Source organism: Leopardus geoffroyi, chromosome C2, assembly GCF_018350155.1.
Source record: "Leopardus geoffroyi isolate Oge1 chromosome C2, O.geoffroyi_Oge1_pat1.0, whole genome shotgun sequence".
NCBI lineage: Eukaryota > Metazoa > Chordata > Mammalia > Carnivora > Felidae > Leopardus > Leopardus geoffroyi.
This window is the reverse complement of record NC_059333.1, coordinates 129,412,001-129,438,431: the sequence shown is the minus strand read 5'-3', so window position 1 is coordinate 129,438,431 and position 26,431 is coordinate 129,412,001. Positions and strand designations below refer to the sequence as shown.

Genomic DNA, 26,431 nt, shown 5'->3' with positions numbered 1-26,431 from the left:
GAACAGCTCAGGCAGTAGCACAGTCTGCCTCACAGATGTGAGAGAGGAAGCCACAAATGAAAAGAAGCCACAAATGAAAAGTTGTTCCCTATTTCCTGGCAAGCTCTTTGGTCAGCATGAGCCGCATTCCTTTGAGCTGAGCATGTGTGGAATTTCCAGTCTAGGTAGCAGAATGGAACTTGGAACAAATAGCTCAGCAAAAAAAGAACCCGGGGACAATGGGACCAGACCCAGCTGCCCTTTGCCAACTCTTGAGCTCACAGAATATTGGCTCAGTGAGCCTTGTTGAGGGAGATAAATGATGTCTTTTGGGCTGTACCACTTCAGAGGACTCAGAGAGACATTTCCGTGTTCAGACAGCACTAAAATCCTTAGAAGATATGCTAAATATCTAGGAATGGTCTGAGTCCTCACCATGTTCAACTTTCCATCTAGCAAGGACAAATTAAGGTCTGTTTTGCTTTACAGATGGGGAAGGTCTAAATACTGGAAGGTAGAGGAGAAGAAACCTTCATCAAGAGAAAGCTGGAGGATACTTCAAGGTGAGGACAGGTGATGATGAGGGGGTGATGGCAGGATTCAGGGCCCTATGTGATCAATCTGGAGGAAGGAGTCAGGGGAAATTTAAGAGGAACTGGTGGGAATATATGCTGTCAGTTTCAGGGTAGAGGATTCAAATAGGAAGGGATCAGCTTCTTGGAGGAGACAGTAACTGCAGACAATAACACAAACACAAAGATACTGGTCTCTCTACTGGCCTGACCCGAATTTCTTACATATGATCGTGTTCTAGGAGCATGTCATGAATCACACTGAAAAATGTAGTGGGGATTTCTGCTGTGTCAACCCTCAACTGAGGTTCCTTCTCTTCATTTTCCCAAGTCATTAATTCCTTCAAGACACTGATATATTGATGGAGACCTAAGAAAGGAGAGACTGAACTCCAGTTACTCCTATCTCGATCTTCTTGATTATAATGGCGTTGAAGGCAGGAATGACGAATTACTCAACCTAGAATAAGCTACGTAACCTTAAGTATAGCTAAATAGGTGCTTCATAGATGAGGAAAAAAAGAACGAAAGGAAGGAAGGGAAGAAGGGAAAGGAAGAAAAATGTTACAAAGATGTTAAGGGAGATGGAGTGAGAGCAGTACTTAACTTGGCCTGCATCACAGGAAGATAGGTAGTGTCACAGAAGGAAGTTACCTAGGGCCCATTTTGAGGGTGGGGCAGTTAATGTTTGGGGAATAATATGTAAGCTTGCTGTTGATCAAGGCTAGGTACCTGATTTACTTTGTTGACATATTTTGGACTTAGTTCTTTTAACAAGTAGTGGAGGTGGGGGAGGGAGGGAAGACACCTTTAAATGGCAAAACTATAAAGGAAAAGACAAAGACGCAGCTCCATTTACTGGCTGTGCTGTATCTACTCCATGAAGCTACTAACATAGTCTGAGTCATTTCCTCAGTGGCTGTTCGCTCCTCTGTCCTTAGAAGGAGGAAGTGGAAAGTCTAATACATTACGGTACCTTTTTCTTTTTCTAAAATTTTTTAAAAAGTTTATTTATTTTGAGAGAGTGAGAGTGGGGGAGGGGGTGAGAGAGAGAGACAGAGAGAGACAGAGACAGAGAGAGAATCTTAAGCAGGCTCCACACTCAGTGCAGAACCCAATGCAGGGCTCGATCTCATGACCATGAGATCATGACCTGAGCCAAAATCAAGAGTGGGTGGCTCCACCAACTGAGCCATCCAGGCACCCCTAGGCCACCTTTTTCATATGAAAGGATTCCTGGAACACCTGGGTAGCTCAGTGAGTTAAGCCTTGGACTTTTGATTTCAGCCCAGGTCATGATCTCTGGGGTCAAGTCCCGCAACAGGCTCTGAGCTGAGCTTGGAGCCTGCTTAAAATGCTCTCTCTCCCAGGGCACCTGGGTGTCTCCATCCAACTTTGGCTCAGGTCATGATCTCACGGTTTGTGAGTTTGAGCCCCGCATTGGGCTCTGTGCAGCCTCCCTCTCTCTCTCTGTTCCTCCTCCACTCGCATTCTCTCTCTTTCTGAAAAATAAAGATTTTTAAAAATTAAAAAAAAAAAGATTCTCTCCCTCTCTCTGCCCATCCCCTGTTCACATTCTCTCTCTCTCCCTGAATAAACTTAAAAAAAAAAAGAAAAAAAGGATTCCTTTCATTCTCAAGGCCCACAAAGTACTTAAGGTAAGACCAGGTTTGACATGGGTGTTTTATCCGCACCCTATGGCACATCATTCTCCTCCTTTTATCAGATATAAAGGCTAAGGATAAATTGCAGCCATCATCTAGACTCAAGTCAGGGCAGGGGGCACTATTTAAATGTATTAAGAAGTCACATATTTCGCATCCAATGCGTGTTAATGCTGGGAAGGGAACAGGTCCTCTTTTCCCACATAGCTAATACCATTTCACAGATCAGAAGCTTGAGGATCAGATTTCCTTAGCTCGATCTTGATGGACGTATCTAGCAGCGGATGGAGTCCAGACAAAAGTCAATCCGTGTCAATCTACCTACTGGCTTATTAAAGATCTTTTCTTACAGAACCTAGACGTCAAGCCCACTATTTTCCTAATAATTATCTCATCACATGAAAATTAAAACTCGTCAGACCAGAAAGAGTGGAAGTATAAAGTAGAGCGGTGGGAGAGGTACCATCTCTCCCACCACTAGTTTAACACAGTACATTTCCGTTTCGCTAAAAGTTCAAGCCACAAGGCCACAGTTCACTAAGGGCGAGCAGACACACGCGTGCACCCTACGCATGCGCTCAGCTGGGACCCACCCGCCCCTTTCACCGGACCTCTTCAGCCAAGTCACCAATTAGCCCTCTAAATGCCCGCCCTCAAGGCTAAACCCTCGGCCAATCGGAAGAAAGGAGCCATCAGGCACATCACTTATGTAGCATACACCCTTCTCTCCCCTTCCCAAGGCCCCGCCCCGTCTGAGGCAGGGATTGTCGCCTAAGTGCTTCGTTCTGGCACCTGATTGGCTCCTTTCCCAGCTCCGCCTCTGTCTCCTCCCACAGCCCTCCCCACCGCAGACCCACAGCGGCGGGCGGAGCTGAGTACGCAGGCGCGGGCACTGCCTCTCTTTTCTAGTGGCCCGCCCTCCCTCCTCCCCCTCCCTCCCCTCCCCACCCCCTCTCCCTTCCTCTCCCGGCCTGCGCGCGCGTGTCTTCCTCCAGCACGCGCCGCCGCAAGCCAGGCACTCTCGCCGGAGCCTCTGGCCCGCGCGTTCCTTTTCCCCTCCGGCTGCGGAGCCGACGGGATTCTGCACCGCCGTCGCGGCAGCAGCTGCAGCCCCGGCAGCCTCGAGCGGCGGGAGCAGCGCGCGATCCCCCCAGGCGGACCGTACCACCGCCCGCCAGCTCGCGGGGGGAACCGCCCGCCCCGCCACACACGCCTCGGCGACCCCGCCGGGCTGAGGCGTCGCCGCGCCCGGGAGCGTGAGCGCAGAGCCGGCCTCGACCCCGAGCTCGGAGTCCCGCGGGCCGCGCCCGCCGCTGGCCCCACCCATCCGGGCCGTGGAGGCTGCGGCCATGGCCGAGACGGAGGAGCGAAGCCTAGATAACTTCTTCGCCAAGAGGGACAAGAAGAAGAAGAAGGAGCGGAGCAGCCGGGCGGCGAACGCCGCGGGAGCGGCGGGAGGCGCCGGCGGGAGCAGCGGAGCCGCGGGCGCGGCGAGCGGCGGGGCGGGAGCGGGGGCCCGGCCGGGCGACGGCGGGACCGCAGGCGCGGGGGCCGCGGGCCCCGGGGCCGCCACCAAGGCCGTGACTAAGGTGAGGGGCCGGGATGAGGGGCCGGGCCGCGCGCTTGCGCCCATGTGCCCGCCCCCGCCGGCCGCCCGCCCGGGGAAGCGTCCGGGAGGGGCCGGCCGGAGGGCGGACGGGCGCGGGGGCTGGCCATGTGACGGGGGCTTCCCACGCCAGGCCGGCTCCCCTCTTCACGCAGGACTCTCCCCTCGCCCCCAGCCCGCTCTCTCCCCTCCACTTTGTGTCGCTGGGTGGGACCGAGACCCGGACAGCGGCACCCTCGAGGAGAAATGGGTCTGGGGCCGAAGTGCCTGGCCCAGAGCAGCATTTATCGGGTGACGTCTACTCTGAGACTCTTGAGTAATTTGGTGTTCCGACTTTAGCCCAGTTGTCTGAGCTGAATTTTCTAACAATCGCATTTGTGGCAGCTCGAACTGGCAGGGCTTGTCCTCTAAGCCTGTAACAGAATAAGTCTCATGACTACATTGAGGTAGACATTTAGTTGTGGGGTTACTATTGACTTTTTCATTCCACTTTTCCTGGTTGCTTTTAAAGTAACCGCTCTCTTGAAGGAACTGGTGGAGGTAAAAGAAATTTGACTGCTTGGGCACGTTTGTCCTCCAGCCTAGTTTGTCCTCCAGTCCCCCCTCCCTCCGATCCCTCCGGCCTCGGGATCAAGTAAGGGCTTTGGCCAGAAAATGAATCTGTACTTTAGGTTCCAGATATTTGATCCCCTTTTCATAGTCTGATATTTGCCTTTGTTGTATTTTAACAAATAGCTTTGCTTGATCCAATGGTGTGTGTTTTACAGGATGAAGATGAGTGGAAAGAATTTGAACAAAAAGAGGTTGATTACAGCGGCCTCAGAGTTCAGGCGATGCAAATAAGGTATGGTCTGCTTACAACTGTGTTTTGATAACCCTTAGGATAGGTGTTGTATGTTTGGTTTTTCTCTAGTCCCAAAGCAGCTAGACACAGTGACCTCATGCTTTAGATACGCTTATTAGGGCTGTAAGGATTGTGTCTTCCTCTCTCTGATGGCGGTCCTTTCTATATGCTGATCAAATCAGCTGCCAGCTCCAAAATCCTGTGAGAGCTTGCCTACTTATTTGAGACAGCTAAAATGAAATGGATTTTGTGGCCTTTAAAATTTTTACTTCTAATATTGGTGGCTTGAACAGCGTGGTTTTCACATCCTGTCCAATAAGCAAGTTCATACATATTTTTGTAGGTGAAGCATACTTAGAAATACGGATTTTAGGTGTTCACACAATGAAACCAGCCTGTGTAATCAACAGCAAGTTCAAGAAACTAAACATTGCTACTACAGAAGAAACCTAAGTGCTTTTAGTCACTGCCTTCATTCCCAAGAATAACCGCTATCCTAACACTGTAGATCAATTTTCCTGAGGATTTTATAGGAATGGCATTGGATAGTCCAAGCATGCTATTTTTTTAAAGTTTAAGAAAACAGGACTTTTTTAAAAATTGGGTTGGTTGCCTTAAAGTATTTGAAATTAACATATTCAGTCCAATCTATGGTATTTTGTTTTAGATTCATGTAAATGAATGTCATATTTTAATGGGCTCATAAGGTAGAAAAAACAAGTGAATATATGGTTCCACCATTTTGAGATAAAAACTCTTTAATCTCAGTTTAAAGAAATAAATGAGATCCTAATGAACTGCCTCCAGTTTAAAGTTTGCACTTTGTAGACACCAGTGACCACATGGCACACTGACGGAAGTAATTTTCCTTAACCAGAATACAGCCTTTTGACTTCTCTAAATGGTGACGTTTACGGCTTTGAGTAACTGACTCAGAAACCAGGACTAATATTTTTGACATTTGTTGCATTCCTTCCATAGCCAGGCATTATGTCCTAGGTTCTTTCACATTATTTCATGAGCTTAACCAAAGTGAAACCTGACTGATAGTGGGAGACTTTTTAGGAAATGAGGTTTTTCCACTCTTGAAGTTCTTTTGTAGTAATGTTACGTAGACATGATTAGACTACAGTTTTATTCCCAGCCACTTCTTGAATTTGTGTGTTAGATGTCTTTGAAGAGGTGTGGTTTAGAAAATATCCCTGTTTGGGGCACCTGGGTGGCTCCATTGGTTAAGCAACTAACTAACTCTTGATTTCGGCTCAGGTCATGATCTCAGGGTTGGTTTGTGAGATTGAGCCCCTTCGAGAACCCTGCTTGGGATTCTCTCTTTCTCTGCCACTCCCCATGTGTGCGCTCCCTCACTCTCTCTAAATAAGCTTTGTTTTTTTTAAGAAGAGAGAATATCCCTCTTTTCCCCAGGGCTTGCCCTGTAAAAATGAAGAGGAGGTATTGTGAAGTTCTTAATCACTGGGGGGTTGTAGAACTGCCTGCGTGTGTGGTTCCTGTTTGGCTGTAGAATAAGGCTCTAGGTCTGCCTTGCTTGACCACAGGCTCTTGACTGCACGTTCTGTAGATTTGAATGGACAGGAAGGATGACAGTAAGTGAACTTACTGAGCAAGAGTAGCGCTTTCTGAAGGAGAAAGGTTTCAAATTCACTGAATGCAAGAAACTGATTTTGTTTTATTATGGAGGATATTACCTGTTTTTCTGTCATTGACTCTAAATTCCGTACCCATATTCAGAGTTATTTTTGGCTACTTCAGAGGTGACGAAATGGTTCTTAAGTCATTTCTTTCACCTTTGCTAGGGGCACAGGTAAATCTCAGCTAGGCTAGTAAGAGTGTTTAAGTTCTGCTTGACCTGAAGCAGGCCCGCTTTTATGTTGTTTTTTCATTATTCTTAGCGTGTAGTCATTTCTCCTAAGTGGTCCTCCACAGGTCTTCCCCTAACCTGCTAACATTGAAAAACCTACCTTCAGGAAGCTGTTTTTGTGGATCCTCCCGTCATTGTGGAATCTAGAGTCTATATTTCCATTCCCTTCATAAATCATTCAATAAAGAGGAATCTAACAGCCTTCAGGAAAAACTTGAGTGTGAGAAGTCCTGTCATCTGAGGCTTAATAATAATGACTAATATTTTCACTTTACATATTGAAAAACCTTGTAAACTTTGTATTAAATGTTCTTGACACTGAAACTCAATTGGATTGGGGTCCCCAGGGAAAGACAGTTTGGTTCATAGGAATGGAAGTAGGTTACTCAGTTAAGTGGGGTGGAGATGATAATGTCTCGAAAACATGGGCTTTGGAGATAGACAAACTCGGGTTTGCATTTTAGCCTGCCGCTTATGTGTGACCTTGGGCAAGCTGGTTGGTTGTTGAATGTTGGTTGTGATCTACAAAATTGAGACATGCTAGGATTGTTGTGAGGATTTTTGAGCAGGGTATTTGTAAAATACCCACTTGGTGACATTAATCATCTCTGTTCAGTAGGTAAATTAGGATGATTCAGTGTTGAGAATTTCTGTTATTTAACCATGAGGTACCTGGTTTATAATACCAAGATTTGAGGGAAGGGGTAGTGGAGATGCATAAGATTATCATGTCTGATAGACTTTGGTGAGTCAGTTCACAGTGGACTTAATAGGAGAAAATTACTTGTTCGAGTTGACATTAGTATAACCATACAAACAAAAATCCCTCTCTCAAGAGCCTTAAACACTGCTGTCGACTTCCAGTTATTGTCTTCTGTAGCTTGGTCTTACTTTTTAGGCAGAAACCCTTAGAAGGGGGCAGAGAAATGAGATATCTTTTCTCTGAGAAGTTGGGGTGGGTGGTTCTTAATGCCTTTAATCTGTTACCTTTTTCTGTCTGAGAGGCAGCCTTGCCATCTCAGAATGAGATAAGGGAATGTGAAACTTTGGAAATTGATGTAAAGTATCTTGAGGGGGCACCTGGGTGGCTCAGTCAGTTAAGCATCTGACTTTCAGCTCAGGTCATGATCTCACAGTTTGTGATTTGGAGCCTGCTTTGGATTCTGTGTCTCCCTCTCTCTTCTCCACCCCTGCTTGTGCAGAATAAACGTTAAAAAAAATTTCTTTTTAAGTAACTTGAAATTTTCAGACTTATAAATTTTTTCATCTAGCTTTTTGCTTTGAAACATTAGAAACCTCAGAAAAGTTGCAAGAATAGTAAAATAAGTGCCCATTTATTTTTTGCTTAGATCTACTGATCATTTTTGCCTTACTTGCTTTATCTTCAGTCCGCTGCAGGTATGGCATATCACCTTAAAGTTCTTGACACTACTCCTCAGGTAGGTTAGCCTTCATGGACCTTTATTGAAGATAAGTGTGCATTTGAGAGAGGAAATTTTTGAGGGGCACCTGGCTGGCTCAGTTGGTGGAGCATACGACTCTTGATCTCATAAGTTCAAGCCCCATGTTGGGTATCAAGACTACTTAAAATCTTTTTTAAAAAGAAATTTTCAGTAGCAACAAACATATCATACTAACATCCTGTCTCACATTTACCAACTAGCTCAAGATTTAATTACCAAGAGTATTATAAGAGCTTGGAGCGCCTGGGTGGCTCAGTCGGTTGAGCATCCGACTTTGGCTCAGGTTATGATCTCACGGTCTGTGAGTTTGAGCCCCACGTCGGGCTCTGTGCTGACTGCTCAGAGCCTGGATCCTGCTTTGGCTTCTGTGTCTCCCTCTCTCTCTGCCCCTCCCCCACTCATGCTCTGTCTCTCTCTCTCAAAAATAAACATTAAAAAAAATTTTTAAAGTATTATAAGAACTTGTGTCAAATTTTGTGTCTAAGTTAATAGATGTATTCAAGGTCATCATTGTTTGTAGACAAGTTTTTTGGAGGGGTGCCATTGGGATGGTGATAAAAAAAAGGGACCTAATACTGGAGCTTAGATTGTTGGTTGATGGTAGGACCTGTGGCCTCTCCTCTCTTTAAAATGGATTTTTGGGAGAAAGAAGGATTTCATTTAATATTTGAAGTAAATGTTGAGCATTTGTCATCTTTAAATAAAGAATTGAGCTCTTGGAGCCCAGTGGGTGTTTTTAGGAACCTTCTTAAGAGATGTAGACCTTTAAACCCATTCAGTAGAGCTGATTAAGTTGTTCTTTCAAGAAATCATTCCTGCATCCAAGCTGGATTCAATTGTAGCAAATACTAATGTGACTGAAGTGTGCCAGACATCAGGGTTGTAGAAATAAGTCCTGCTCAGCAGCACTTTCAACAATAGCCAAATTATGGAAAGAGCCTAAATATCCATCAACTGATGAATGGATAAAGAAGTTGTGGTTTATATATATAAAATGGAATACTACTTGGCAATGAGAAAGAATGAAGTATGGCCTTTTGTAGCAACATGGATGGAACTGGAGAGTGTTATGCTAAGTGAAATAAGTCATACAGAGAAAGACAGATACCATATGTTTTCATTCTTATGTGGATCCTGAGAAACTTGACAATACCATGGGAGAGGGGGGAGTTAGGGAGGGAGGCAAACCATAAGAGACTTTTAAAGACTGAGAATAAACAGGGTTGATGGGGGGGGGGGAGGGGAAGTGGGTGATGGGCATTGAGGAGGGCACCTGTTGGGATGAGCACTGGGTGTTGCATGGAAACCAATTTGACAATAAATTTCATATTAAAAAAACAATAATAAAGAAATAAGTCCTACTCTACTACACACCAGTAGATCATTTCAGTGATGTGCAGGGTGCTGTGGAACACAGGAGAGAGACGCTTGGTCTGCCGTGAAGAGGTTGAGAAAGTCTTTGGAGGAGGTGCAGTGCCATTTTAGGCTGCCGGCATAGCTCATCGGGCATGTCCGTCTTCATTTTGCTGTTGTCTAACAGTGGTTCAATAATAGGGTCAAACCAGTGGAGGTACCTACCATTCTCATAGAAGCACAGCTACTAAAATCCTAGCGTTGGGATGCATAAATTCTCATGTAATGTCCCTTGAGATAAAGAGGTAAGAATGTTCCATTTTTATTAATAAACTGCTGCAGGATGTATAATCCTGATCAACCTTCCTGAAAGTGAATTTCTCAACATAGAGAAAATTTCTGTGTCATATATTAGAGCTCTAAAGAGGATAAAATGAAAGAGGCAACATGAAAGAATATGGGCTCTGGAGACGCAGGGATTGGCTCCCCTACTTTGTAGCTCTAGGGGAGGGACTTAATGTCCAAGTGTCAGTTTCCTCCTGTGTCAGTGAGCCTCCTGCCTGCTTTGGTGGTATTGTGAGGTTTAACTTGCAAAGTGGTAGGACACTTCCCGGCCTCCTAGATGCTCTGTAAATATTCCCTTTGCTAGCATCATCATTCCGCCTTACGACCAACAGTGCCTTATGGACTTTTGCATATTTAAGACTGTATACTTTAAGTTGTGATAATATACTTACAAGTAGCAGAGTAGTGTTTGGAAATGTGAATTTTAGCTGATGAGAAGCTATGTATATTTTATTTGGGTCAAACACAATTTTAGCCTATTGACTTCTGTGGGAATGATTCTTTGCAACATTTGTCTTACTACAGTATTTAGAGATTTGACATTTCCTGGAGTGTGTAAATGCAGAAAAGTAATCGGATATTTAAATCATTTCTACCCTGCCCTTAGTACTATGGCATTTTGGCAAAGCTGTTAGCATCTCTGGGCCTTAGTTTCCTCTGTTAGATGAAGGGTCCTGACTAGACAGTTTCCAGTGTTTCATTTAACTAATACTTCAGAATGTTAAGAAACCAAAATATTAAGTTGTCTTGTGTTTATTATTACAGATACACAATTCTTTGAATTAAACAAATCACTCTTATTTCTTAGGAATAGTTTATAATTTAACGGGATTTTTAGATTAGTGATTCAGTTCTTCACTTGTCTCTGAGGGTGAACAGGTAATAAACACTAGATAGTAAAGGAACCTTCTTTTACAGTGGACCCTCAGTATTCTATCAGACCAAATTGGGGGTTTTATTTAATGTTTTATTGTGAATTACAAAAACTATACATTAAGGACATTTGAAAAGTATAACAGCATAAAGAAATGTATTAGAATTATCCATAATCCATTCGGCTCAGGGATTATCAGTGTTAGAATTTTTTGGTTTTTAGTTAATTGTTTACTACAAGCTGATAATTCTGGGGTTTAGATGTATTTATCACCAAATATAAAAGCAGTCTAAAGAAAAGTCTGTCTTAAGAGTCTGGTATATGTATTTGAAAAATAGTGATTCAGCATATTTTGCTGAGTTAACTGTTTCAAAATTTAGATGACCAACTGAAATGAAAGCTAACATACCTTGGGGTATATATGACAATACAAGTGCCATGAATGTTCTTAAATCTTTGTGGGGATCTTCTTGTCTAGCCTGGATTGGGATGCTGCAACATTACTAACAAGTCTGATGTAACTAGGTATATAACACGTATGTTTTTAACTCATGAACCAATATTAAAGTGTAACTGCATTGCTGTGGGTTCAGAAGTGAATTTTAAAAAATAAGGGGTGGTGGACAGTACTGATGATTGGATACCACTGTTAGACTCCTAGATAAGTTAGGACCTTACTGTCCTTACCTGGTCATTCATTCCACATATAAACTTTAGAAAACAAGGTTATAGTGTTTGGTTTCTATTTTTAAAAATCCATTTAAGGGGTGCCTGGGTGGTTCGGTTGGTTAAGTCTCCAACTCTTGATTTTGGCTCAAGTCATCATCTCACGTCAGAGCCCTATATCAGGCTCTGCACTGACAGTGTGGACCCTGCTTGGGATTCTGTCTCTCCGCCCCTCCGGCGCACGCTTGTGCATGCACGCACTCTCTCTCTCTCTCTCCCTCTCTCAAATAAATAAGCTTAAATCCATTTAAAAAGAACATTTTTTTTTTTCAAAAAAAAAAAAAAACATGTTCATGTTGTGGATTTTAGAAATTTTGAGTTTTGTTCCATCTTAGTTGTTTCTTAATAAGGCGGTGGCATCTGTGCTGCTTGTTTGAAAGCTCAAATGAATATTAAAAAGCAGGTAATAGTAAACACTTAACTGCTTAGTATATGCCAGGCACTGTTCTCAGTGCTTTGTGTCTGTTAACTCACTTAATCTTACTGTTCTCCCCATTTTACATTTGTGGAAACTGAGGCATACAAAAGTTAAGTGCTATACTCAGTCTCCTGGCTAGTAAGTGGCAGAACCAGGCAGTCTGGCTTTAGAATCTGCTCATAACTATGTGCTGCATGAACAAAAATAAAATCACACTTTCTAGTACTCAGCTACTTCTTTAAACATTACAAAAAAAAAAAATTATTCAGGGGTCCCTGGGTGGCTCAGTCAGTTTGGCATCTAACCCTTGATTTCAGCTCAGATCATGATCTCAGGGTTCATGACATAGAGTCCCACATCAGGCTCCAAGCTGACAGTGCTGGGCCTGCTTGGGATTCTTTCCCTTTTTCTCTGCCCCTCTGCTGCACACACACTCTCTCAAAATAAAAAATAAAAATAAATAAATTTAAAATCATTTTTAAAATAACTTCCTATTTAATATTAGGTATATAGATTTTGTTTTAGTAAGTCCTTGGTTTAATTGACATTGAATTGAATATTACTGTCATGTTAGTATAGGCCTAACATTTTAAACAGCAGCACTGGATTCTATTATATATTAACAAAAAGGGAAACTGAAAGGTGGCTTGGCCATATTCTCTGTTCTTTTTTCCTCTTGAACTATAGTCTCAAGTAAAATTGTGCTACAGATGCAGATTGAAGATGCATCTGTTCCCCTCACCCCTTCCTGATTGCCACCCTAGACCTCTAAATTTGGTGGACATTGTCTTTGAAATTATTTGTGTGTGTGTCTTTAAAGGAGACCATTAGTTATTCAAGAAGGTTGTCTTATAGCCAGGACTTCCCTTGAAATGGAAGGAAAGCACACTTAGATGTCCTTTTGCAGAAGCCAAGAGAGGCCATGATGGTCCCAAGGTCACATGGTAGGGTGGGAGTCGTCTGTACATTGTTACAGCCATGATTGCTGATTAGATATCAAAGGGAGACATGTCTTAAATGTGGAAGGCCAGGGACAGCTTTAGGCAACATCCTGTTTTTACAATAGGAGAGAAGAGGGAGGTTGATAGGCTGAAGTTCTAGGAAAAACCACCATTGTCATAGAACGTGATTCATGGAAGGGTTGGTAGTCTGCCAGAGGTGGCATCAGCAAGGACAAATAGCTGCAGAAAGGAAGTTAGATTTGACAGTTAACTCACTGATTTCTGACTCCAGCCAATAAAGAATAAAGAAATAAGAAATTGGCATTAAAACCACTGCAGACAGTCTTAGGATGGTGTGTTACCATGATGTATGTGTCACATTTTTATAATCACTAGTAAAGCCGAAGACTGAGTTTTTGTATTCCCTTCTTTTTTAAACAGGTGACATATCTGGTGATCGGGACCAGTTCTAGATATATTCCCTGTGTCATACAGTAGAGACTGGCACTAAAAAGTCTGTAGCAGTGATGTAAATACTGAACGCAGATTTGTTTTCTCTATTGGAATGTGAATTCTAATTTTGAGAGTTTTTTGTGATATGTACTAAACAATTAGCCAGTGACACACAACTTCCAAAAATCATTTCATCCCTGAAAATAATGCTTACCATCAGTGCTAAACAAGTGGGGGATTGGGGCTCTGAAGAGGTTAAGAGACTTTTCAAGGGTCACACAGATATCAGCATTGATAGAACTAAGGGTTTGGATTGACACTTTTCCTGGTGGTTTTATAATTGAATTTCCTGGGGCACCTTGGTGGCTCAGTCGGTTGAGCGACTGACTTCGGCTCAGGTCATGATCTCACGGTTTGTGAGTTCGAGCCCCGCGTCGGGCTCTGTGCTGACCGCTCAGAGCCTGGAGCCTGCTTTGGCTTCTGTGTCTCCCTCTCTCTCTGCCCCTCCCCCACTCATGCTCTGTCTCTCTCTGTTTCAGAAATTAAACATTTAAAAAAAAATTTATAATTGAATTTCCTCATCTGCTTTTCCAATAGTGAAAAGGAAGAAGAAGATAATGAAAAAAGAGAAGATCCAGGTGACAATTGGGAAGAAGGGGGAGGTGGTGGTGGTGGTGTCGAAAAATCTTCTGGCCCCTGGAATAAAACCGCTCCGGTACAGGCACCTCCTGCTGCAGTAATTGGTAATCTTAATGTTTTATTTTCATGAAGACGTCTAGGTATGGTTTTACATATGGTTAGCTTTCAACTGAATGAATGCTGTGGTAGAATGAGAGGGGTTCCTTTCTGTTCTTGGGGGAGAGGTTTGTATATGTCTGTTTAAAGATTTTTACATCCTTAGGACAGGAATTTGGAAGTTAAGATATGTGCTTTTCTGTAGGCTTCTTACATTTATATGTAAACTAACTTGCCAAATTTAAATATTTAAGTCATTTGTTTTACTTTTTGACAGTTGGCTAATGGATAATTGAGTACCTGTGTTTCCACCTGTGTTTCTTTTTTTTCTCCCCATTTTACTGTCTTGAAGCATGAATTCTCACAAGGGCAGATTTTATCACTCGTTTTTTTATACAGAATAATACAAAGAATAACAAATCTTACTGCCCAGAGATCACAGATAACTACTGTGTGTCAACATTTTTGCATCCTTTTTAGTACTTTACTGTGTTATGTTTTTCCATTCAACTTTGTGTTTATTTTTGAGGGCATGTGAGGGAGGGTCAGAAAGGGGGGGGGGGAGGGGAGGGACAGTTTCCAAAGCAGGTTCTGTGCTAACAGCAGAGCTCTTAACATGTTTTACTGCATCTGTCACTGATCCCTGATGACCTCAGCATTGCTAAACTCCATTTCCCAGTCTCTGTCCTCATTTGATGTTCCCCATCCTCAACATTTGCTGTAGCTCATCACCCCTTTGAAACACACTCTTCTATTGACTTCCAGGACACCATGGTCTCCTTGCTTCCTCAATGGTTGGCTCTCAGACTCCCTGGCTGGGGTCTCTTCTTCCTCCCTGCCTCTAAGTGATACTCATCCCCAGCGCTCAGCCCTTGCCACTCTCTTCTCTGTGGCTTTACTCCCCTGGCAATCTCCACATGCCAGCGACTCCAGAATTCACATCCACTCAGATCTCCCCTGACCTCCAAACACGTAGATCTTAACCATGTACCCAGCACCTCAGTATTCACATATCCAAAACTGAACCCTTCACATAGAGTTGACCCCGAAACAACATTATATGAATTACTGCAGTAACCTATTAAGTGGTCGGCCTGCTTCCCTACGTACACTGTTCCCAACGCAGCCAGTGGCCAGTGTAGTGATCATTTCAAATGTGACCTGAAAGTGTCTCAGATGTTGACATGCCTCCATTGGTGTCCCCTCTAATCAGAATAGAAGCTGAAGTTCTCAGACTTGCAGCACCTTAGATGCCTGTCTTGGGATCTCTTTTTCTGATTTTGTCTTTTAGTCAGGTCCTTGCTCACTCTGCTCCTTGGACATACCAGGCACATTGCTGCTGCAGGCCCTTGTGCATATGTTTTCAGCCTGAATTCTCTCCTTTATATTGGGAGTCTCTAAGTAAGCTTTTTCTGTAAAGGGCCAGATAGTAGGTAATTTAGGTTTTGAGGGCCATACAGAAGACTATTTTAATTACTCAGCTCTGCTGTTACAGCACAAAAGCAGCCATAGACCATACGTACACCCATTGAGTGTAGCTGTGTTCCAGTAAAACGTTTATAAGATCAGTGTCAGACCTGATTTGGCTTGTTTACCAACTCAATATGTTGGCCTCCTTTCAGGCCTGTTCACTTTTCACTCGTCACTGAGTCCCTACCCATCATGTGTTCCCTGGACAGACCCTTCCCCCACCTTAATTTTTGGTATGGCACCAATTTTTACATATTTGATTTCCTTACTCTGGGATAACACTGTCCAATAGTACTTTTTGCAGTCATGGAATAGCACTGTTCACTATAGTAGCCACTAGCCATATGCAGCTATTGAGTCCTTAAAATGCGACTGATACAACCAAGGAACTGAATTTTTAAGTCTTTCATTTTAAATAGCTGCATGTGGCTAGTTGCCAAGAATATACAGTTCACGAAGGCCGGTCCTTAACATTTGTATGCCCACTACGAACAGTACCTGACACATAGCAGGTGCTTAGTAACTAATGAATGCATGTTATATTATGGCTTTCCCACGCTTAATTAAAAGCCGTATGAGACAATAACCCTTTATGCATTATGCATTATGTTGCAGCTAATAAATGATGTAGGCTTTTCTTTGAAAGGAAGTTTTTGATAAATGGAACAGCATGTAAAATACTGAATCCATGTTGAGAATGGGGAGAAAAAATGATAACATAGCAAAAAGCCAGAAGGCTCTGTCCCCAAAATGTTAGCCATCATGGAAGACTTTGGGCTGTTCAGCAGTTTAGTTTTTTCCTGCTTTTCCTGTGTTTTATAAAACAAGATCCATTGATGATATGACAGTGAAATTAAGGGTATCGAGTATATTTTTTTACTAGTCTTTTAGAATTAAAAATATATACACAGCATTTTAGTAAGTAAATTCTTTATACTGGCATCTTATTTAACCCATCAACCAGGTAAAGAGGTGGTTATCCACATTGCCGATATATATACTGAGGGCTGACATGGTCATACTCTGAAAGGCAGTCCCTCCTGGGCCTGCCTCCCAGGTCTAGCAGATTTCTTTCCCACTTCCAGTAAGTTGAATTCTAGAAAGAACTCATTTACATAGGTAATTAAAATTGTACATGGGAGAAAAATTAGACTACCCTAGAAAAATAAGAGTATTTTCGCTTTCAGACTCTCAGGTAACTTTCTGTTTTCCAGAGACTGTCATGTAGGTATTGTTTTTTTCTGTAATTATCAAATGATTGGGAATGTGAGAATAGCTTATTAAAATGCCAGGCGTTTGGTTTCTCTAAACTGTTATGAAATGTCAGTTACAGAAACCCCAGAACCAGCGATGACTAGCGGTGTGTATAGGCCCCCTGGAGCCAGGTTAACCACAACAAGGAAAACACCGCAAGGCCCACCAGAAATCTACAGTGACACACAGTTCCCGTCCCTGCAGTCCACTGCCAAGCATGTAGAAAGCCGGAAGTAAGTGCTCCAGCTCTCGCCTTTTTATCTTGGCGTGCTCTGTCCCTTGGCCAGGGAGTGGGATATAAGAGATGGGAGAACCCACCTGGGCTGGGGGAGGGGGGGGTCATTCTCTTGTAGGTAAAGCCCAGGCCACAGCTGACAGGCAGCTGAGAATTAGGGTAGGACTAACATGCCTTAGGGCTGGAAAGGGGGAGGGCTGGAGGGGGCTGTGGGGAAAGAGCGCCAAGAGACCAGGTCTCTTTATCCTTGGTTTATATGTTGTTCTGTAGCTATGACAAGTCATACCTAGTTTAGAATTCTTTCTAACATGGAAACTAGAAATGTAAGAGCGGTATTTTCATTGTATTCCCAGTTGATGTGAATAGATGAAAGATGTTGGCATTTATAAATCTAATATTAAAATAATCTTATTTCAGCAGATACTTAAAATGAATGCTACCTGGAGTTAAATGACCACATTTGGCACATCCACATCTTTTTTAGGGACATGAATTTTTTAAAGTAAATAAAACAGGAAGAAATGTAAAAGACATTAGATGGAAATACTGTTGGGGGGGGAGTAGCTTTTTAAAAGTAAATCCAAGCCTTCTTTGCCTCTGAGAGCCTAATTTAAGCCTCCACTTTATCTGACCCACTCCCATAAGGAAGAAGTGAGGAGAAATCATTGAATGATGAGTAGAACTTTACTTGAATAAGAAAACCATTGCCCTTACGCATAAAGAAAGAGAGGTATTATTTATTGTTTGCTAAAAATAAAAGTGACTCTTAGAAGGAATCACCGTGTCATTAGATAGCCTTTTGACTTTCCAGTTGTCTTCAAGTTGGTCCCAAAATAGATTTGCCACCACAGAAAACAACACCACAGAGCCTCCGTACTCATGTTTTCTGTTCCTTTGAAGCCTAGAAAATGATTTGATGATGATTTTATGTGCAACTTTCCCCTGTCGAAAGCAGAGCATTCCTAAGTCAGAATGGCGTAAAGCAGAGAGGATCCCTCACTTTCTGAAAGTTTGCACTACAGTTCACTTTTACAGGAAGACCTATGTTAGTGCGTGTTTTCGCTACCTGAAAGAAATCTGGAGAGATGTTCACTGTTATGGGAAAAGGCTGTTGCCATCCTAATGTAGGTCTTCTGTAAAAGCAAGTGGTGTAACAGGAACTTTCTGGAAGCAGGGGATACCTGTACCAGTTTCCCTTCCTATTCCTCCCTCAGGATACTTCTAAGGGGTGACTTGTTTTTTGGGGGGTTTTTTTGTTTTGTTTTTTGTTTTGATTGGTTGGTTTTTTTAATTTGAGGAAGAATTTACACAACAACCCAGTGAAAAAGAAATATTTACTGATTACATTTCTTTTCCCTTAGGGATAAAGAAATGGAGAAGAGCTTTGAAGTAGTAAGACACAAAACTAGAGGTAGGGATGAGGTTTCAAAAAACCAGGCCCTTAAACTTCAGCTAGACAACCAGTATGCTGTGCTTGAAAATCAGAAAAGCAGCCACACACAGTACAATTAAGGAATGGTCTTTGCTAACCCTTCTAAGGTAACTAGACCACAGCTAACCACCAGGAACAGCCATTCATCATCTGATCTCTGCTGGACCCGCGGCCGATGCAGACCACTCGATATAAGTGACCGTCCCTATTGCACTATGGAAGCATAAGTGTCACACTGCTCTTTGTGTTGTATTGGATGTAGGGGGAGTCTCATTGTTCTATAAATGCGTGAACTAGATTCAGCAGTGTTCTTTCGTTATTACTCTGCAAGTACAAAAACAAACTGCAGCCAGTGGTCATTTCAAAATCTTTTTATGTTCAGATACTGAGCCTTCGTAAGGGCTGACTACCTCAGGTTTGCTGCACTCGTCGCGGACTTCTTGTGGATCACAACTTCTGGACACGAAGGTTACAGCTAGTAAGTGTCGGTGTGAAGCTTGAAACCAGCTCTCCTGGATTCTTATCAAATCCTGCAGAAAGTCAGCCATCTCGGTTCTGATCTGCTGTAAAAGATGAAGATTTAAGTGACCTTAATTAACCTGTCCTGTGCCCCACCCTTAAGGAATACTCTGTAGTGGGCTGTGTTAGACTTCCTGGAACGTGCCGCTCTCAAAAGAACTCCTGTGTTCAGATAATCTGTGTAGTAGGGCTGTGATTTTATAATTTAAACTTTGAGTTGTATCCTGGGGTAACCATAAGTTAAATTCAACCAAACTTGGGTCCACCCAGTGGGAAAGGGGGTGGGGGGGGAGTGATCTTTCTTCTTTTAGTGATTTCTTATTATTTGGGTAGTGCTTTTTCTGTGTTCCACATTAAGGCCTTTTTTTTTTTTTTTTTTTTTTTTTTTTTGGAATAAGTTCTTTGACAGAGCATATTGCTTGGTTGAATAAGTAACCTGAAATATGCGTTAGGATTGTGAAACGTCTCGTGAAATTTGCCAATCCCTAGAGTGGAACCAAATAGCCTTTGATGTAAAGGGCAGTGGATGCAGGGGGCTCTCCTTCAGGTGCTGCTAAAGCCTCCTCTAATCAGGTCTAAACTGTACAGTAAACTGCAGTGGAAAGAGTAAGGGCTCTGCTCAGGCCACGTGATTCACTGACCTGTCCTTATAAATCCAGAGCAACGTGAGCAGAACCTTCACCTAAAACCCTCTTGGGTTTTCACGGATCTTGCGTGATCTTTGACAAGATTTCCAGATACACTTGTGCCCAAATTGTTAAGGTATTGGACCTTCCGTAGATGCAATGACTGTGCCAGCTTAGCTCTGTTCTCAACCTTTTGGTATGTCTGTGTTCGTTTGAAGAGTCAGGGGCTAGAGGGACAGGTGATGTAGCACTTCTGTTTTTAATAATTACAGCTTAAACTATCCAGTAATTTTTAGTCCTTAAAGGGACTTCAAGAAGCTACCCAGGATGACTGAGAAGTCTTTCCATCTAATGAGATAGTCTGGTAATTTACTAGTTTTGTATCTTTGGTTCAATAGAAATACTTCAAAGTGGTATGTGACTGCTTGATGCAGAGTCTGGGTTTCTCTATAATAAATCCCTTTGCCAAATGCAGGAGTTGCAGACTTGCTACTGGCAAGAGTGAAGCAAACGAGCGAGTAGAGCGAGTAGAACTATTCCTGTGTGGGGGCATCTCCTATGGGAGTTTAGTCTGATGAAAGTGTCAGTGCAGGAATCAGCTCCTGGGAGTTGACAGTATCTCCTGACAGGACCTGCCCACCACACCTGGGCCCTAACAGCATTGTTGGAGGCGGCAGGCAGGATGCCTGGCCTCTGGTGTATTGGGGCGAGTAGCTGAGCCAGCCAAGGAGAGGTTGGATGATTAAGCAAGAAACAAGGGATTCTTGGTTAAACTGAAGACTTCGTTTGGGAACCAAAAATCTTAACAAATAGTCTCTTGGACCTTGAGCCACATATTTCCCCTGAAAAGTATGCATTTTTTTTCCAGCAAAATTTTGTTGGGGGTTACGTTATTGAGGAATGAACTGAGATGAATATGCGCAACTTTTATTTAATGGCATACTACGCTAGAAATCTGAAGACCTGCGGGAGATATAAAGTTCCAACTCTTGTTATAACTTTTTAAAAGATTGTGAAATTATAAAAATGCACATGAATCAAGTTTTAATATACTGTATGATGGGTGGGTGAGGCTGTCCATTGTACCAAGTCTTTCTTTGAATTCTCAGGCATGGTTTGGCAGTGCAAGAACTCTGTAACATTAACAAATTCAATAAAAAGTAAATATATGGATTCTGGAGTCTGATAGTCTTTATTCCTTTTCCCCCACCTCCCTCATAGTTTTTATTCTTAATCTTTAACCTAGTCTCTGTTTTTGAAAATGGCGAATTGATGTCATGCCTCCGTTGCTGTGGGAGGATGATAATCTCATCTCGGGTTAAAACTCCCATTTGATAAATGTTTGCAGAGTACTCTGAATGTTAAAAAGACATCTGGAATGGAAGCGGTGGATACTCTTCCCCAAAGTTAAAGCGTTGAAATGTACTTTTTTTGTTACTATATTACATTTTGTTGTCCCAAACCATGGCAACAGAATCTACAATCTTTACTGTGTGGAATAAAGATCTGGGGCCTTACCCCTTGAAGCTTACAGATTTCTCAAATGAGCCATTTTAAATTTCGGGATTTAGTCTGCATTATAGTCCCCAAATTTCTAAGCTAGAGAGTGTATTTCAAGTCCCTTTTGGTAATGGAGTTTAAATGTTTAGTGGTAACAATTGCTATTTGGTCATTCTGGCTCCTCGATTGAGTGTTTTGACAGCCCTATTTAAAATAATGTACGAGGGGCGCCTGGGTGGCGCAGTCGGCTAAGCGTCCGACTTCAGCCAGGTCACGATCTCGCGGTCCGTGAGTTCGAGCCCCGCGTCAGGCTCTGGGCTGATGGCTCAGAGCCTGGAGCCTGCTTCCGATTCTGTGTCTCCCTCTCTCTCTGCCCCTCCCCCGTTCATGCTCTGTCTCTCTCTGTCCCAAAAATAAATTAACGTTGAAAAAAAAAATTTATAAAATAATGTATGAGATGCGTGGGTGGCTCAGTCTGATGAACATCAGGCTTTTGATTTCAGCTCAGGTCATGATCCCAGGATTGGGGCCAGTGTGGAGCCTGCTTGGGCTTCCCTCTCCCTCTGCTCACTCTTTGAAAACAAACTTTTTTTTTTTAATGTTTATTTTGGAGAGAGGAGAGGCAGAGAGAGGGAGACAGAATCAGAAGCAGGCTCCAGGCTCCGAGCTGTCAGCACAGCTGGATACAGGGCTCGAACTCACGAATCGTGAGCTCGTGAAAGTGCTTTTAAAAAATAACGTACAAAACACCATCCCTGATTTCAGTTACTCCATAGTGTTTTGTGGGTTTTTTTTTTCCTGAGTCGCCTTTTCAAAGTGTACACTTAGTAGTTTTTAGTATATTCTCAAAAGTTGTGTAACCATCACCACTATGAATTCTGGAACATACTTCTCCATCTCCCCAAAAAATTCCATACCCATTAGCAATCCTTTACCATTTCCCCAAGATCCCTGCCTTAGGCAACAAGTATTCTGTCTCTGGATTTCTCTCTGGACATTTCCTCTAAACAGCGCTTTCCGACATGTAGTCTTGACTGGCTTCTTTAACTTGGTGGGTTCTGAGGTTTGTCCCTGTTGCAGTGTGCATCTTGCTTCATTCCTGTTTATTGCCGAACAGTTGGGTACATCACGTTCGTTTATTTCATCAGTCGAACATTTAGGTTATTTCCACTTCATTCTTGTTACGAATAATGCTGCTATGAGCTTTCGTGTACAGGTTGGATCAACATGTTTTCAATTCTTGGGTATTTATCTGGAGTGGAATTGCTGGGTCATAGAACTTTTTGAGTAACTACCAAATTTGCAAAGTGGCTGCACCACGTTACATTCCCACTAGCCATATCGGAGGATTCAAATTTCTCCACATCTTCATAACTACAGATAGTTAACCTGACTTTTTAATTCTAGTTATCCTAGTTGGTGTGAACTGATATCTTGTAGTTTTGATTTATCTGCATTTCTGTAATGACCAATGATGCTAAACATCTGTGTGCTTATTGGCCATTCGTATATCTCGAGAAATATCTATTCAAATCCTTTGCTAATTTTTTGAATTCATTTTTATTATTGAGTCATAAGAGTTCTTTATATATTCTGGATACTTGCCCCTCATTATCATAATTTGCAAATATTTTTCTCCCATCTTAGTGTCTTCTGAAGCACAAGTTTTGTTTTTGTTTTTGTTAAGATTTACTTATTTAAGTAATATCTACACCCAATGTGGGGCTTGAACCTACGACCCCAAGATCAAGGTCGCATGCTTTTCCAACTGACCCAGCTAGAGGATTGGAAGCAGGCTCTGCACTGACAGCAGAAAGTACAATGGGGGGCTCAAATCTACAAACTGTGAGATCACGACCTGAGCCGAAGTCAGACGCTTAAATGCCCGAAGCCACCCAGATGGCCCCAGCACAAAAATTTTTAATTTTGATGAAGCCCAATGTATCTTTTTCAGTTGTTTGTGCCTTGGGTGTGTCTCAGAATTGACCTAACCAAGATCACAAAGATTTGTGCTTATTCTAAGCTTTACAATTTTAGCTCTTTAATTTAGATTTTTGATCCATTTTGAGTTAATTTTTGAGTATGGTGTGAGGAACGAGTCCAACTTCATTCTTTTACGTGTAGATACCCAGTTATCCAGCATCATTTGTTGAAGACTTTTCCACTATTTGGCACCCTAAATATTTTACTTATCTGCCTCTACTAGAATGTGAAACTGGTTTGCAGTAGAAATGTAGGAAGGGATGTCGAGTTGGGGAGTGTGAGACAGGAACTGGGAAGAAAAGCCAGGCTGAGTCTGCTGATGAAGCACAGAGGTCAGAATCTGTACAGGCATTCCTCAATGTTACAGGTTCCCATTCCTGCGCACCACAATAAAGCAAATACTGCAATGAAGTGAGTCAAATGAATTTTTTGGCTTCCCAGTGTGTATAAAAGTTATGTTTACACTGTAGTCTAATAAGTGTACAATAACGTTATTCAATTTACATACCTTAATTAAAAATATCTTGCTGCTGGGGCATCTGGGTGGCTCAGTCAGTTGAGTGTCTGACTCTTGATTTCGGCTCAGGTTCATGAGATCGAGCCCCGTGTCAGCCTGGACACTGACAGTGTGGAGCCTGCCTGGGATCCTTTCTCTCTCTCTCTCTGCCCCTCCCCTACTCATTCTCTCTCTCTCTCTCTCTCTCTCTCAAAATAAATAAACCCTAAAAAATATAAAAATCTCTTATTGCTATCAAATGCTAACCATCCTCACAACTTTCTCAGCAAGTTGTAATCTTGCTGGTGGAGGATCACGCCTCAGTGTCGGTGGCTGCTGACTGACTAGGGTAGTGGTTGCTGAAAGTGAGGTTGACTGGGGCAATTTCTTAAAAAGTGAAGTTTGTCGCATCGATTGACTCTTCCTTTCATAAATGATTTCTGTATATCATGTGATACTGTTTGATAGTATATTACCCACAGCAGAACTTTTTTCAAAAGTGGAGTCAATCCAGGCACCTGGGTGGCTCGGTCGGTTGAGCGTCCGACTTGGGCTCAGGTCATGGTCTCGCAGTCGGTGAGTTCGAGCCCCGCATCAGGCTCTGTGCTGACAGCTCAGAGCCTGGAGCCTGCTTCGGATTCTGTGTCTCCCTCTCCCTCTGCCCCCCTCCACCACTTGCACTCTGTCTCTCTCTCTCTCTCTCTCTCAAAAATAAACATGAAAAAAATTTTTTTAAGTGGAGTCTGTCCCCTCAAACCCTGCCGCTGTTTTATCAACTAAGTTTATGTGATTTTCCAAATCCTTTGTTTTCATTTCAACAGTCTTCCCGGCATCACCAGGAATAGATTCCATCTCAAGGAAACCCTTTCTTTGCTATCATAAGAAGCAAGTCCTCATCCGTTCAAGTTTTATCCTGAGTGCAGCAAGTCAGTCCCATCTCCAGGCTCCACTTCCAGTTCTCTCGCTGTTTGCACCACATCAGCAGTTCCCTCCTCCACTGAAGTCTCGCACCCCTCAATGTCATCCATGAGTGCTGGAACCAACCTCCAAACTCCTCGTTAATATTTACGTTTTGACCTCTTCCCATGAATCACGAAATGTTCTTAATGGCATCTTGGATGGTGAATCCTGCCAGAAGGTTTTCAATCTACTTTTCTCAGATCCGTCAGAGGAATCTGTGGCAACTAGAGCTTTACCAAATGTATTTCTTAAATAATAAGACTTGGAAGTCAAAAGTATTCCTTGATCCGTGGGCTGCAGAATGAATGTTAGCAGGCATGCAAACATGACTTTTGTCAATCTCCATCAGAGCCCTTGGATGACCAGGTGCATTGCCAATGAGCAATAATACTTTGCCTTCTCTGAGTAGTAGGTGTCAACAGTAGCCTTAAAATATTCAGTAAACCATGTTGTGAACAGATGTGCTGTCATCCAGGCTTTGTTGTTCCATTTACAGAGCACAGGCAGAAGATTTAGCATAATTCTTCAGGATCCTAGGATTTTTGGAATGGTAAATGAGTGCTGGCTTCAACTTAAAGTCACCAGCTGCACTGGTCCCTAACCGAGTCAGCCTGTCTTTTGGAGCTCTGAAGCCAGGCATTGACTTCTGTCTATAAAGTCCTAGATGGCCTCGTCTTCCAACATAAGGCTGTTTCGCCTACATTCGAAATCTGTTGCTTAGTGCAGCCACCTTCATTCGCGGTCTCAGCCATACCTTCTGGGTCACTGGCTGCAGCTGCTCCAACGGCACCTGCTGCTTCACCTTGTTATGGAGACGGCCGCTTCCTTAAACCTCATGAACCAACCAACCTCTGCTAGTTTCAGACTTTTTTTTCTTCTGCAGCTTCCTCACCTCTTAGCCCTCATAGAACTAAAGAGCGTCAGGGCCTTGCTCTGGACTAGGCTTTGGGTTAAGGGAATGTTGTGACTGGTTTGATCGCTCCAGATCATGCAAACCTTCTTTGTATCGGCAATTAGACTGTTTTTTGTTTTTTTTTTTCTTTCTTATCACTTGTGTGTTGTTTACCGTGGTAGCACTTTTAATTTCCTTCAAGAACTTCTCCTTTGCATTCACTACTTGGCTACCTGGCACAAGAGGTCTCCTTCTGGCCTCTCTAGGCTTTTGACATGTCTTCGTCCCTAAGCTTAATCATTTCTAGCTTTTTTTTTTTTTTTTTTTTTAATTTTAGAGAGTGAGACCACAAATGGGGGAAAGGGCCAAGAGGAGAGAGAGAGAGAATCCCACGCAGGCTTCATGCTCAGCACAGAGCCTAACATCGGCTTGATCCCACAACCCTGGGATCATGAGCTGAGCCGAAATCGAGTCAGATGTCCAACCAACCGAACCACCCAGGCGCCCCTCGAGCTTTTGATTTAAAATGAGAGACATGTGACTCTTCCTTTCACATGAACACATATGGTTCTACTTTTTTTTTATGTAAAAAAATTTTTTTAAGCTTATTTATTTTGATAAATACAGAGACAGTGTGAGTAGGGGAGGGGCAGAGAGACAGGGAGAGAGAGAGAATCCCAAGCAGGCTCCGCACTGCCAGTGCAGAGCCTGACACAGGGCTCGAACCCACAAACCTGCAAGATCATGACCTGAGCCGAAACCGAGAGTCAGACGCTTCACTGACTGACCCACCCACACGCCCCCACATATGATTCGTAATTGCCCTAATTTCAATATTGTTGTGTCTCAGGGAATAGGGAGGCCCGAGGAGGAGAGAGACAGGGAGATGGCCAGTCAGTGGAACAGCAAGAACACACACACCTTTGCCAATTAAGCTCAGTGTCATACAGACACAGTTTGTGATGCCCCAAAACAATTATAGTGACATCAACTGACTACAGATCACCGTAACATATACAACAATGAAAAAGCTTGAAATATTTCAAAGAATTACTAAAATGCGGCATGGAAACACAAAGTGAGCAAATGCTGTTGGAGAAATGGCGCCAGTAGACTTGCTCGATGCAGGGCAGCCACAAACCTGCAATTTGTAAAAAACACAGAATCTGCAAAGGGCAATAAAGCAGCATGCATAACACGAGGTATGCCTTTATT

At 42.9% G+C, this 26,431-nt stretch overlaps 1 protein-coding gene across 15 annotated transcripts; it reads left to right on the top strand.

Moving 5' to 3' along the window:
* The first annotated feature begins 517 nt into the window (after positions 1 to 517).
* Positions 518 to 24,784, top strand: CDV3 (CDV3 homolog). Of its 15 annotated transcripts, none has more exons than XR_006718721.1 (7): positions 3,565 to 3,804; positions 4,589 to 4,665; positions 13,712 to 13,857; positions 16,647 to 16,806; positions 18,170 to 18,219; positions 18,623 to 18,718; positions 24,186 to 24,784. XR_006718721.1 is itself a non-coding variant. In XM_045503600.1 (6 exons), the coding sequence occupies exons 1-6, from the start codon at positions 3,565 to 3,567 to the stop codon at positions 18,637 to 18,639; spliced, it is 690 nt and encodes a 229-aa protein (XP_045359556.1). In that variant the 3' UTR covers positions 18,640 to 20,558. The 15 variants fall into 15 exon arrangements, 11 of the variants coding, with proteins under 11 accessions (XP_045359564.1, XP_045359556.1, XP_045359557.1 ...); XR_006718720.1 differs by lacking the exon at positions 24,186 to 24,784 and adding an exon at positions 20,254 to 20,558; XR_006718722.1 differs by lacking the exon at positions 18,170 to 18,219.
* The last annotated feature ends 1,647 nt before the right edge of the window (positions 24,785 to 26,431 follow it).